General features: G+C 38.8%; 1 protein-coding gene across 1 annotated transcript; it reads right to left on the bottom strand.

Annotated features, from left to right (window-relative positions):
• Positions 1 to 888: 888 nt before the first annotated feature.
• Positions 889 to 1,542, bottom strand: LOC147488451 (uncharacterized). The gene has a single exon (XM_086574385.1). It carries the CDS (start codon positions 1,540 to 1,542, stop codon positions 889 to 891), a length of 654 nt encoding a protein of 217 aa, XP_086430511.1.
• Positions 1,543 to 14,158: the final 12,616 nt, after the last annotated feature.

The raw sequence follows: 14,158 nt of genomic DNA, 5'->3' as shown, positions 1-14,158 counted from the left end.
CCAAAGGTCTCTCTCAACCCGTCTATATGTTCCTCTTTCGACATACTTTTCTCTACCATGTCGTCTATATAAATCTCAATTCCCTTCCGAATCTTGCTTTCGAACATTTTCTCCCCCAACCGCTGGAATGTTGCCCCTGTATTTTTCTAACCAAACGGCATCCTCGTATAGCAGTAAGTACCGCCCTCCACCACAAACGATGTCTTCTCCTGATCTGGCCCATACATCGCGACCTGATTATACCCCATCGACGCATCCATGAAAGAAAATATCTTGAATCCGGCCGTCCTGTCCACCAACTCATCTACCCACGACATGGGATAACTGTCCTTCGGGCACTCTAGATTTACATCAGTAAAATCCACGCACATACGTACTTTTCCATTCTTTTTTGGTACCGCGAACTATGTTAGATAACCAGTCTGTGAACTCCACCTCTCGGATTATTCCCGCCCCCTTCAATCTAGCGACCTCTTCCCGGATCCCCTCAGCGTATTTTAGCCTAATGTTGTGCATTTTTTGCCTCACAGGTTTGGCGTCCTCTTTCATATGTAAGTGGTGACATGCGAACTCTGGGTCTAACCCAGTAACATCCTTTATAGTCCAAGCGAAGACATCTTTATTATCTGACAAGAACTGTATCAACTTACCCCTCCATTCCTCAGGCAAACTGGATCCTATCGACGTGGACTTCTCCTCCTCCCCTATCCCAATATTCACCAATTCTATCTCATCGATCGTCTTTGGATCTGCCGATGTCCCCTCCTCTCTCTCCTTGGAGGTGCACTGTAATTGCTATGCCAGCCTCTTCCTAGGGTTGGAAGTCTTTCCTTCCGATCTGTTGATCAACCGCTTCACGGTTCCCCGATGACTGTTCTTGGCAGTCACCTAATCACCGTAAACCTCGTACATGCCGGTAGGGGTGGGGAACCGTATTACCTGATAATATGTTGATGGGACCGCCTTCATCTCGTGAATCCACCGCCTTCCCAAGATTGCACTATATTGCAAAGCCAAATCTATCATCATGAACCGAGTGAAGACTGTCACCGGCCCTATTGTCACGGGCAATAAGAGTTCCCCCATGGGCTCTGTCATACTCCCGTTAAATCCATACAAATTAGTTCGCGAAAGACGCAGCTGCTTAGGATCGACTCCCATTTCCTCCGAAGCACCTCTGACCAACAGATCTACTACACTTCCACAATCAATCAACACCCTTTTCACCATGTAGTTTTCCATTGCCACTGTAATGACCAATGCTTCTTCATGTGGTGAGTCCACTGCCCGTAGGTCCGCGCTGCTAAACACGATTCTATCCTTTTTTGCCGCTGCCACCTCTCTCTGCCATGGTCTATCCATTCTTTCATTAATTTGCTGGATGCTCGCGGTCCGCCGTATCTTGTCTTTATGAGCGTTATGACTCAGAACCTCCCCGCTGTAAATCACATTGATGGTTTCTAGTATTCTTCCTTGTGGCGGAATGCATTCCTCATTCCGGGCGTCTCTCACAAATTCTCCCATCCTCCCTTTCTTCACCATTCTCTGAACCAACCATTTTAGGGCATAATAGTCATTCGTCTCATGATTCCTTATTTGATGATATGCAGAAGGGCTTTTTAGGTATCTCTATTGTCATGCTTCGCGGTCCTTCATACCCCAGCAGATTCTTTATTAAGGGCAAGATCTCACTGAGCGGTTTGTTCAACGGAGTCTGTTCCATCTCGCGGTATGGCTTCCTCTCCCTGTACTCCCTTTGTATGCCTTCCGGCTTCCCTCTGCTTGCGCCTCGTACCCGCGGTATCTCCCACTTTCTTTTTCTGATGCCCCCGCTTTCCGGTGTTCCCATTCCTTCTCCAAAGACAACACCACCTTCCCTGACCTCTTGGAATCCTTCTGCATAGAGTCTTCATATCTTATATACTTTTCCACTCGCAGATACAGCTCGTGTAGCGCCGCGATCTCATTCTTGGCTACGGATTGGTGCACTCTTGTCCCCGGGTGCAAGCCTCTCTCAAAGGCTATCACCGTTGTCCTCTCATCCAGATTTTCAACTTTCAGCGTCTCTGCCTTGAACCGACATAGAAACTCCATAACTGATTCCACGGACCTTTGTCGCACATTGAATAGGACCGCGATGTCCACCACCCGCTTTTTTTGGTGTATGAAGTGATCTATGAATGCCTGCTCCAACTCCTGGAAATTCTTGATGCTCCCCACTGGAAATCTGTAGTACCAATCCGACACCCCTCCTTTAAGGCTAGCCGGGAACATCATACATCGCAGACCATCATACCGAGACTCCTACCAGAGCGGCATCTGTTGCCAAAAATGATGGATGTGATCCGCTGGATCTCCTTTGTCGTCATATCTCTCGAACCTCAGCTGGGCGAACCGCTTTGGAACCTCTAAAGCCCATATGTTATCTGCTAACGGGTTGCAATTCAACCCAACCACCACCTGACTGGCCGTTCCCCCGTGCTCCTTCGTCTGCCGCCGGCTTGCCTCCCTATCATTGTCTATCATTTCTTGGACTTGTTCCATTGTCAATCCTGCCACCGGGTTTTCCATCAGATTCGGTTCGGGCTCCTCCTCGTCTTCAGATCCCTCATTTTTGGACCCCTCGCTTAGCTCTTCCCCGGCCTCTTCCTCCATTTTCTCTCTCTCTCTCTCTCTTTCTCATCGTTTTCCTCTCTCAGCCTCTCAATCTCTTCTCACATTAGGCGCGTTTCTTCCGCCGCTCGCCCTTCTTCCAGTTCTTCCCCCTCCTCAATCACCGCTTCCGGCGTCGACTCTTGAACCATAATCTTCTTTGGCCTACCTGCTGCTCTATTCGGTGCCATTTCTAAGTTGCTTTTCTCTAGTTCCCCACAGACGGCGCCAAATGTATGGACCCTAAATCTCTCTCTTACACAATCTCCTCTTTTTCTCTTTTCTTCCTCTCTCTCTCACTGTTCTCTCCCTCTCTTTCCCCTAGCGGCCCCCTTTTTTCTCCTTATTTTCTTATTTTTATATTCTCCCCCCCTCATCTGGATCGCCCATCTGTCTTGTTATCCTATGACCCTTCTACCGACCGTACGCCTGCCATATCCGTGGACTAGGGTTTCACGGTCTTGATTCGCTGCTCCTCCGTGTCCTTACTTATGTTGCCTCCTATCCCCTGTAACGCGGACTTAGTCCACTCTTTCTACATTGTGCCACTACACGTAGTATACACTTGTTTACTACACACACACACACACACACACACACACACACACACATATATATATATATATATATATACAAAAGATAAATTTGAATCTTAAATATGAGAAGGTCCCATACAATATGAATTCTTGTTAGCTTATATGCAGTAAACTTATACAATGTAAGATACAAATGTTAGGTTTCAGTAAACAAATCCATTCCATACAACTAAGTCCAATATGAAGCTATTTTGCTAAATTGTCGAATTGCGCAAACAATATAACCAATTTTGAAAGTAAATACTTCTAAAATCGTAAGATAATTTGTTGTTTAATGAATTCAAAGGATCGGCATACAATTCAAAAATTAATGTAAGATAATTATACTTAGTTTACAATCATGCTTACCACCAAAAGATAGAGTATTATTGGAATTATTAAAATCCTTACCAATTATTGATGATTTTTCATCTGCTTCTTCAGTACCATGTTTGCACTTGCATGTATCTCGGAAAAGTTGAATGTGAGCTCTCCCATTTGACTATGACAAAAGCTTGAACATAAAGGTCTCATAAGGTTTGCACGAAAAAAACCAGTACTTCCATTGTTAAGCATGGAGACTCGAGGTCACTGAAATGCAATATGAGATAGAAGCTAAAACAAATTCATTGGGATAGTATTTGCACTCATACACTAAAAAATTGTAAACAACGCAATCAAGAAAATGGTGATGGTGCAAATCAAATTACTTAGGGTATTACTTGCAATCATGCAGAGCATAAATGACAATAATGGTATTTAAAAAAATGGTATAAATGGCTTCATATTTGGGGTTTTGGCCAGGTGCCCAGGTCTTTTTTTGTCAAGAATTCGTGCTCAACGTTTCAATCGATTAGTTCTCAGTGCGTTAAGCACCTGCTTAGCCAGTTCATTTATAGCTTGAGCCTGAAATACTCATCACATGTTTTCCTAATGAAGTTAAGCATGTATTTTAGGCAACGTTCTCTATTGGAAAGGACTGGGAACTGTCAAGACTATAAAGTAGATCAAGTAGTGATGATTTGTAAGAGCTCGCCTGTCTATAATAGATGGTATTTTGAGCATTGAAAAACATTACATTTTCGAATATCAAGAAAACTTCATGTTGTAAGTATCCAAATAATGTATCGATTACAGTCCAACTATGCTCCCATAATCACAAATATGGAAATTAACTTACGCTTCACTAATTAGATATCAGAAGATTGGACTATAATAATTGAAGCATACAGTAAAGATCTTGGTCATTTATGTTAATCACGCCAAGTGGGCTACTAAGACATAGATTGTAGAAAATCATATATTTGAAAAGAACAGAAATGATAATGAACAAACCTCAAACTATTCCAGAGATTTGTAAGCTCCTTGCGCATTTTTTTCTTTCATAGTCGTCAGGAAATCTATTGGCTCTTTAATAATCTCATAGTATCCCTCAACCTTCCAAAGCAAGAAATCTACGATAAATATTATTGAACTTTGACATTGAGGAAAAATAAAGTACAAACCTCTACAGGGTCAACCATACAACAAAGATCTCACGTTTATCTTTCCTGAAATTGAGCCCATTAATGTTAACACTTTTAAGTATCTTATGAAATTAGATTTTCAAAACCTACTACGTGCTAAAACTCAAGTTTTCCTTACTGATAAAACATAAAATGAATAGTTTACCTACGAAAGTCTATTGATAATTCTCAAAACGTAAGTAAACTAAAACTAGATTATGTGTCTATATTTATCAAAGTTTCTACTCTCAAATCTATCGAAATAGAGTGGAGTAACAAATTCGTTCCACTCCTAGTTCTCTAGCATGGAATGTTTCCTAGTCTAATTAGTCGGTCTTAAGTCTAATGAGAGTTTTACGAGGGGGAATTATATTACGATGCAATATGAAATTGATTATTTGAATTTAAACTACGAATGCTATGGAAATACGATTGTTTTTGAATCTAGATAAAGGATTAGAGGGGAATTGAATCCACCTTGAATCCAACTTAATAACCTAGTATAGATTCTTGTATCTCGATTCTCACGTTCTTACGGCAAGAATTCGAGTTCTAATCTCTAGTGTTCATGGCATTTCTACCGAATACTAACTAGCATGTGAGGTCGTCCACCTATTCTCATGGCGAATCACGACCTTCTAGATTAGAATAGATTCTACAATGCTTCTACACTATACCACTAAGTTTTCATCAAGGCTTCATCAACCCCTCTAATGGAGGTTTTAGTCTTGAATCATTCCGCAATCATTCCCATATGAATCTAAACTAAACATATTATCAAAATTCTAACTTTACTAATCTAAATTAAACAATAATTGAAATCTAATTAATTAACTAAGAATGAAATAAGAACAAGAATTTAAACTAGATCTATAAATGCAAATGACAAAAATCGAAATTGAATAATAATAACTATTTTATTTATCTAATTAAATGACGAACAATCATTCAAGGAATTAAATAAAAATAAGATATGAAACTAATTAAATTAAACTAATTAAATCTAAGGAAAACTAGATCTAGAATTAATTAATGGAGGCTACTAATCTAATCTTTAATCTAGGTCTAACTATCTACCATTAACAAAGAGTGAAGCTTTGGTTTTTATACATTCAGATCCAAAAATCGTGCATGGGCTTGGAGCCATGTTTTGGGCCAGAGAATCAGGCCCAAAACCCAATTCTTTCAGTCCAAAAAGGCCTCTTCAGCTGCAGTTGGCTTCAACAGACTTTTCGTCTACTTCTACTCTTCTGATTGGGTCAAGGCTTGGACCATTGGAAAGCTCTTTCCGAGCCGGTCGTTTTGACATAAGGTAGGCCCCATTCTGAGGTCTGAGTCCAAAGATACGGCCTTCGGAAGTTCTGCTGACTTGTGTGTTGTTTCTGCCCGCGTCGACTTTTCAGCTTTTGACTGGGCTTTAGAAAGGCTTTATCTTCTTGAATCTTGGCCTTTAATCACGGAACTCCTTAGTAACCGATCTTTGCTCCTTTATCTCGCTAAAGTGTCACATTTCTGAACATAATGGACTTTGAAGCCTGAAATGCATAAAACACGAATCGGTGTTAACTCTTAATTATTACTCACATAATTGGTCTAAAAGTATGATTATTAATGGGTTAAAACTACAGTTTTGGGCTCTTATCAAACCACCCCCAAACAGCATTTTGCTTGTCCTAAAGCAAAGATGAGAAATTAGAATAAGTGACCAAAAATGGAGTTCTATCTACTTACCGTTTTATTTGAAAGTGCGATTGCATTGACCATATCAACAAGGCCTTAAACCACTAGGAATTCCCTAGTGGACGAAGTTATAGTCTCGTGAGAGTTTTCCAGTGAAGGTACTCACAAACTTCATCTATACTACAACGACTAAGAAATAAAACTATTGTTTCCTTATTCATGCTTTAAATTAACTATACCTCTCACTAGCAATGCATATAGAGTAATCAAGTCTAAAACCTAAGCTAATATATGTATAATAATCAATCATCTACTTAATAAACATATATACAATGAGTAATGCTATGAAATGCAGAATGTGAGTCGTTTATGAAACTTTGGAATAAGCGTCCTTAAGTAGGTTCTCACATAAAAGTCAAGACAAAAATCACTCGATTTTTCCACTCAAGTTTTGCTACTCAAAGGTGTGCAGTGGGCATACTTTACCTTACAATCTCAATGACACACAAGGAAGCCGAAGTTGATCAAACACATCCGCCACTTACTATCCCACTAACCTATTCCTAACTGAGCTAGAGGTCTTTATTAGGTGTCAAGGGATTAGGAGATGGTTTAAGAAGGAAGGAAATGGATATTCAAAAGGGACAAGTCTGAGATAATAGAGTCTTCATATTATGTAACTAGAGAAAACCTTTTTATTTACTTTTGCTTCTACACTTTGTTTCCATCCTTAGCCATTTTTTTTTTTCCTTTTCTTTGGCTTTTGACTCCTTTTTTTCTATTTTTTTGGAGTTTTTATTTTATTTCTATTTTTATTTTTCTTTTCTTTGGATGGAAACTTCTTTTCTTTATTTTTTGAAGCAATTAACTAACTTTTGTTTACACAGGTTTTTCTTTTCTTCTTTCTTCCTTATTCTATTCTCAGACTTATCTAAATTGGGTAGGTTGATTTTTTTTTTATTATTTATTATTTATTTATTATTTTGTTTTGTTTTGTAACAGGGTAAAGGATTTGTGGTTTATGAAAGGGCTAATAAAAGGCTCAGTGGGGCGACTAGCGGAAAATATACTTAGATCGGAATTTCTAGCTATATCGATCCAAAAAGGGCCTAAATTCTCTCTTAGGACATGTTATAGTGGTCAAGCAAGTGGATGTGTGATTTCTCTATTCGGAATATACTTCTCCCTTGTGTCATTTCTCAAATGTTTCACTCATATAAAGCTTTAGGCTATATTCTCACAGGATGTGTAGAATAAGTACTCTAGCCTAGATTTCAGAAACTTACTGCCAAACAATCATAGATACTCATGTAATGTATTTATAGATAGATGCAAAGATTATTACCTACATATTAACCTAAGTTTCTAAAAACTATTCTAATGCAAAAGCTACGTGAGACTTCTAGATTATTAAGAGCATAGAGAAAGAAACAATACCAATATTCCTAAGTGTATAGCATAAACTTTTTATTTTTATTTTTATTTTTATTTTTATTTTTTTAAGACAAATAATACGTAATATACAACCTAATATGTGCTTAACATTTACATCGTGTTTCTATACCACCCCCAAACAATTTGGGAGAAGGGGGTTCATGAAACAATTCAATAGCACAATTAAATTATGTAACTAACTAATTTTTATAATTTTTAATATTTTATAAATAAAAGTGCGTAATTTACATCCAAAAAGTGTCTAATTTTTGCAAATATTTCTATCCCACCCCCAAACAATCGAACGCTTTGTCCTCAAAGTGTAAAGATATAAGGAAAGAATTTACCATAGAAACGTGGCAAACATTGGCGCATGCACAATGTAAATATTGTAAAGATGATATGATAATATGAAGCACAATTAAACCGGGTATCGCACTAACTAACACAAACTCTCTTGGAGTAAACATGACAGGCTTAGGGTGGCAACATGATTTGAAATGAATACCAAAATCGCCACCCCAAACAAAATTGGAAAACTCTTTTAAGTTTGAAATTTTTGTTTGGCCTATACTCCAAAAAGTTGGTATTGTACAAAAAACTTGGGTCTTTTAAGGTCGATTCGAGACTTGCTAGATTACTATTTTTATAGCTTTAAACTTTTTTACTTTTTATGAATTAGGTTTAATATAAAAGAAAACAATAAGCAGTAAAGACATAATTCACACCATAGAGAAACATGACTCAAAAACCAAGAAAACATGCAAGAGTGGAAAACGTGAATTATGTGAACCGTGGACTTAGGATCCGGTACTTACAACCACACACTCCATAGGGAGGGCCCGGTTATCTGAATGGTGCATTCACCAATATATGGAAATGAAAGGAAATGCACCAAACACAAAAATTGAGTCGTTTATAGTCAGATACTCGAGACTTTATCTAAATATATGTATGAATATGCAGTTTATCAGATATCAACAACCGAAATAGTTGTGGATCCTTCCATAAATAAATATCACAGAAAACATATCCAAACACAATCAAGCACCAAGATTTCCTACGACGCTTGACCTAGTGGAATGAAAGCTAAGTCGGATAGACCTATAACATAACCGAGCATGCACCTTATGTTTCATCTTTGAACGAGAGGGTGTCCTAGTGAATAAGTGTGGAAAAGTGAATGGTTGTGGAAGATATGGTGGATTGGGATAAGTTTTAGAGAAAAAGCATGGAAAAAATGAGGATGTGGGTTTAGCACAAAACTCATTCATGGTGTAGTTAGGGACTGTCTCAAGTCTGAAAATGAAGGTGTCAAGTGGTTTATCCTTGGGAAGTATTTGTTTACTAGGTGGATTTAAAAATTCATGAAGCACAGGTTTCGAGTGCAAACTCGAGGTTCCTTTGAAAAGGTGGAGGGTGGGGAATATTGGTGATGGAAGGTGAATGATTCTCAGCTAGAGCTCTCAAGTCCATATCATCAGAAATCTTGATATATGCAAGACATTCCTCAATAGGTGGGTCAAAAGGATCATTGGGATAGAGATTGAAAAATTCATCTTCCGTCATAGCATCAAGGGATGAATGGTTGTTTGCAAGGGGGACTCGTGAAGTGGTAAAGAAGCGGTGCAAAAAGAGTTGCGCAGGAATTCTTCTTCGATTTAAATCTCTACTACCGGGGAGTCATTGTTAAAGTCGGTATTTCGAAGGAAAGGAATTTGTTAATCTGTTTCTCCGGAAACATGTTTTGAAGTAATCTTGAGCTAAGCTCTCGATCATGCTAACCTCTCCATTTGTAGATGAATCGGGATATCGCGGTCCTCGTTTTGAAAACATTTACCTCAAAGAAAGATGGCCAAAGGACAAGGACATCGAACCATCATGGCGGTTTATGGCGTGTTGGCAGAGCCAAGAAGGGACGCCCTAAAATGATAGGTACAGAGTCGTTAGTGACTTCGTGTTGAGGATAACGAAGTCTATTTGGGTAGTAAAAATTTTGGACTTTTAAAGACGCGTTTTCAACCACACCCTTAGGATACTTAATAGACCGATCAGCTAATTGTAATGTCATTTTAGTAGGTTGCATCTCCTCTAGACCTATTTGTTTATACAAATAAAACAGGAGTAAGTTAACACTAGCCCCTAGGTCTAGTAGCGCGGTCGTCGTGTGAGAATCTCCTAAGGTGCATTGTACAGTAGGACAACCAGGGTCCTTGTACTTAACAATTCCATTATTTTCGGATAAAGTTGGGAACTGTTCAGTTAAAAAGGCGTCTTTAGGTATGTTGGTCTTACGCCTAGTAGTGCACAACTCCTTAAGAAACTTAGCATGGTTAGGTAGCTTTTTTATATCTTCGAGAAAAGGAAGGTTTATCGTTAGATTTTTAAAAACGTTCCTAATCTCCTCAAAGTTAGTATCCCTGGTTAGTGGCTAATTTCTGAGGGAACGGTGGTTTCGCTCTATATTTAGCGTATGGCTCGACTTGATGTGTAACCTTGGCTTTCTGTTTCTTAGGTTGTGGTTTAACTGGTACCTCTACAAGTGGTAGGTTCTTCAGTTTCTATTTCGTATCTAGTTCGATATCCGGTGTGGAGAATCTTGATGGGGTAACTATAGGCATAGTTACTTTGTTATCAACCACTCTTCCGTAATCGGAGAGTGGTGATGGCATTTAGCTAACCTACGAATGTAGTTTCCGTACTAGTATTACCCGTTTACCTCAAAGGCCGTGTTCTTCGTTCTAGGGTTAGGTATCGCTTGGCACCGAAACACGCCTTTTAGTTGGGCTTTCTCTTGGGCTAACCGTTGGTTTAAATTATTAACGGATTGTAGAATGTGTTGGTTAGATTGAGCCATGGTTTGGAAAAGTTGTTGGCTCACTTGTATGAAGGTGTCAAGACGATCGGTTGTGTGGGTGTAGTAGTCACGGGTGGTGTGGATTGGAACTATCTCGCGTTGATTATTTTATGGGGATTGTGATAGTTATTATTTACCGGAACGATACCTCTATTAGCATTATAATTATTATAACTACATTGACCTTGTGCTTGACTTTGTCGAGGTTGTGCTTGGTTGTTATAATTATTATAATTACCCTGATCCTGTCGTTGTTGTGGTGGAGCTTGGTTATAACTGTGCGTTGGCCTAACATATTGATTATTGTACCCTGTAGGTGTGACTTGTTGGTTATTTCTCTAACCGAAGTTGGGATTTTGTCTCCAAGGATTTTGGGCGTTAGGTTCACTATTAATGGAACAAGAATGTTCATAAGCTATAGGATAGTGGGAGTCGGGATGCTCAGGACTCCAACAGAAACTACATGGATTTGAATTTACATTCATGACGGGGATAAGCTTTTGTTGTATTTAAAATGGCCTCTATATTTTTGTGAGGGATTCAATTAGAGTTTTAAGCTCGGGATCTGATTTAACCTCAAACATCTTGGTAGCCTTAACTATTGAAGAAGAACTAGCGGAGGGGAGTAATCGCCACTACCCCCAATTATTATTACGCTTTAGTCCGATCTTCCAAAAATTTATATGCCCTCGAGGCTCCTTTACTTAGGAAACTACCCCATTCATTATGTCTAGGACTTCTTTATGGTGGTGTAGAAGTCCTTCAAAAAGGCAACCTTTAACTAACATGTCTTTTGCTAGGTGATGGTGTGGACACTCTATAAGGAGATCGGTGAAACGATTCCAAGCCTCGAAAATGATTCATGAGAATTTGGCCGAAAGAAGTGAATCTTGGAAAGCATTTCATCCGTCTTAAGGGGTGGGTAAAAATGTTCCATAAACGGTGAACAAGTTTGGCCCACGAGTCCATTGAGAATTGGGCTTTGGGCAGTTAACCAAGACGCCGCCTTTATCAGCTAAGGTGAAAGGGAATACCCTCAATTTAATTTGTTCCGCACCAACCATAGGATGGTGGAATGTTGTAAGGACTTGTTCAATCCTACGATAAGCCGATAAGGTTTTTCATAGTCTAAACCATGAAAACGGGTAACAAATTAAATATGTTTGGGGAATTCGAAAATCCCCAATCGGGGTGCAAAAGAACGATGCAAGATTTAGGGCTATCGCCAAGGCTTTGTAAACGCGTCGGAGAGAGAGTCTCTCTTTCTTCAGCCATTGTGGTCGAGGTGTGGTTGGTGGGATAGTAGTTAGAGGTGGAGTGATTGGTATACTCGATAGATTTGTTTGTTGACGCTGACGGTTAATTACGCTCGGTGTTTTTCTCCGACTGGACCTTAATCTCATGCAAGTCTAAGTCTAAACACAACAACAATCCAAACAATCTTGATATATTAGTATGAACCTCTAACCGGAGATGTGAGGTATGGAAGAAAGGAATACCGATAAGCGTCCTTGCTTCGCTTTTATGAATAGCGTCTTGTTTTACGTGTTGATTGTAATTAACAAGTTAGAACACTGAAAAACTTAAAAAATCGAAGTTCGAAACAAACCTATAGAAATCCGGAAAATTTTGCTTAGGCGAGATGCGCGCATAGAAGCGTGATCGCGCTCCGTGTTCGATAAGTTGGTCGCGGGTCGCGCTTCGGTATGGCGAAGGTCTGGTCGAAATCGATAAAATCAGAGCGGGTCGCGCTCGTGTTCCAGGCTATAGGGCGCAGGTGCGCTCCAAATAGGCACGGTCGCGCTCAGTGTAATTTTTTGCGGAATTTTTCAATGCTGAAACGGATAACGACATTATGAATCAAACAAGGGTGGGTGGGTTTAATGGGACTTAAAAATGACTAATTATACTATGAAAACAATGCTAAAGTGCAACTAAGATGGCAGCGGCGCCATTTGATAAAACATAAAATGAATAGTTTACCTACGAAAGTCTAATGATAATTCTCAAAACGTAAGTAAACTAAAACTTTCTTATGAGCCTATATTTATCAAAGTTTCTACTATCAAATCTATCGAAATAGAGTGGAGTAACAAATTCGTTCCACTCCTAGTTCTCTAGCATGGAATGTTTCCTAGTCTAATTAGTCAGTCTTAAGTCTAATGAGAGTTTTACGAGGGGGAATTATATTACGATGCAATATGAAATTGATTATTTGAATTTAAACTACGAATGCTATGGAAATACGATTGTTTTTGAATCTAGATAAAGGATTAGAGGGGAATTGAATCCACCTCGAATCCAACTTAATAACCTAGTATAGATTCTTGTATCTCGATTCTCACGTTCTTACGGCAAGAATTCGAGTTCTAATCCCTAGTGTTCATGGCATTTCTACCGAATACTAACTAGCATGTGAGGTCGTCCACCCATTCTCATGGCGAATCACGACCTTCTAGATTAGAATAGATTCTACAATGCTTCTACACTATACCACTAAGTTTTCATCAAGGCTTCATCAACCCCTCTAATGGAGGTTTTAGCCTTGAATCATTCCGCAATCATTCCCATATGAATCTAAACTAAACATATTATCAAAATTCTAACTTTACTAATCTAAATTAAACAATAATTGAAATATAATTAATTAACTAAGAATGAAATAAGAACAAGAATTTAAACTAGATCTATAAATGCAAATGACAAAAATCGAAATTGAATAATAATAACTATTTTATTTATCTAATTAAATGACGAACAATCATTCAAGGAATTAAATAAAAACAAGATATGAAACTAATTAAATTAAACTAATTAAATCTAAGGAAAACTAGATCTAGAATTAATTAATGGAGGCTACTAATCTAATCTTTAATCTAGGTCTAACTATCTACCATTAACAAAGAGTGAAGCTTTGGTTTTTATACATTCAAATCCAAAAATCATGCATGGGCTTGGAGCCATATTTTGGGCCAGAGAATCAAGCCCAAAACCCAATTCTTTCAGTCCAAAAAGGCCTCTTCAGTTGCAGTTGGCTTCAATGAACTTTTCGTCCACTTCTGCTCCTCTGATTGGGTCAAGGCTTGAACCATTGGAAAGCTCTTTCCGAGCCGGTCGTTTTGACATAAGATAGGCCCCATTCCAAGGTCTGAGTCCAAAGATACGGCCTTCGGAAGTTCTGCTAACTTGTGTGCTGTTTCTGCCCGCGTCGACTTTTCAGCTTTTGACCGGGCTTTAGAAAGGCTTTATCTTCTTGAATCTTGGCCTTTAATCAAGGAACTCCTTAGTAACCGACCTTTGCTCTTTTATCTCACTAAAGTGGCACATTTCTGCACATAATGGACTTTGAAGCCTGAAATGCATAAAAACACGTAATCAGTGTTAACTCTTAATTATTACTCACATAATTGGTCTAAAAGTATGATTATTAAGGGGTTAAAACTATAGTTTTGGGC

The sequence above is a fragment of the Coptis chinensis genome, chromosome 7 (assembly GCF_015680905.1).
Source record: "Coptis chinensis isolate HL-2020 chromosome 7, ASM1568090v1, whole genome shotgun sequence".
Classification (NCBI taxonomy): domain Eukaryota; kingdom Viridiplantae; phylum Streptophyta; class Magnoliopsida; order Ranunculales; family Ranunculaceae; genus Coptis; species Coptis chinensis.
The sequence above is the reverse complement of the archived record's forward strand: the minus strand, read 5'-3'. Positions and strand labels throughout refer to the sequence as shown.

What these genes read in the sequence shown, in the direction of transcription:
- LOC147488451 (XM_086574385.1), bottom strand. Translation starts at nt 1,542, where the DNA reads ATGGTGAAGAAAGGGAGGATGGGAGAATTTGTGAGAGACGCCCGGAAT.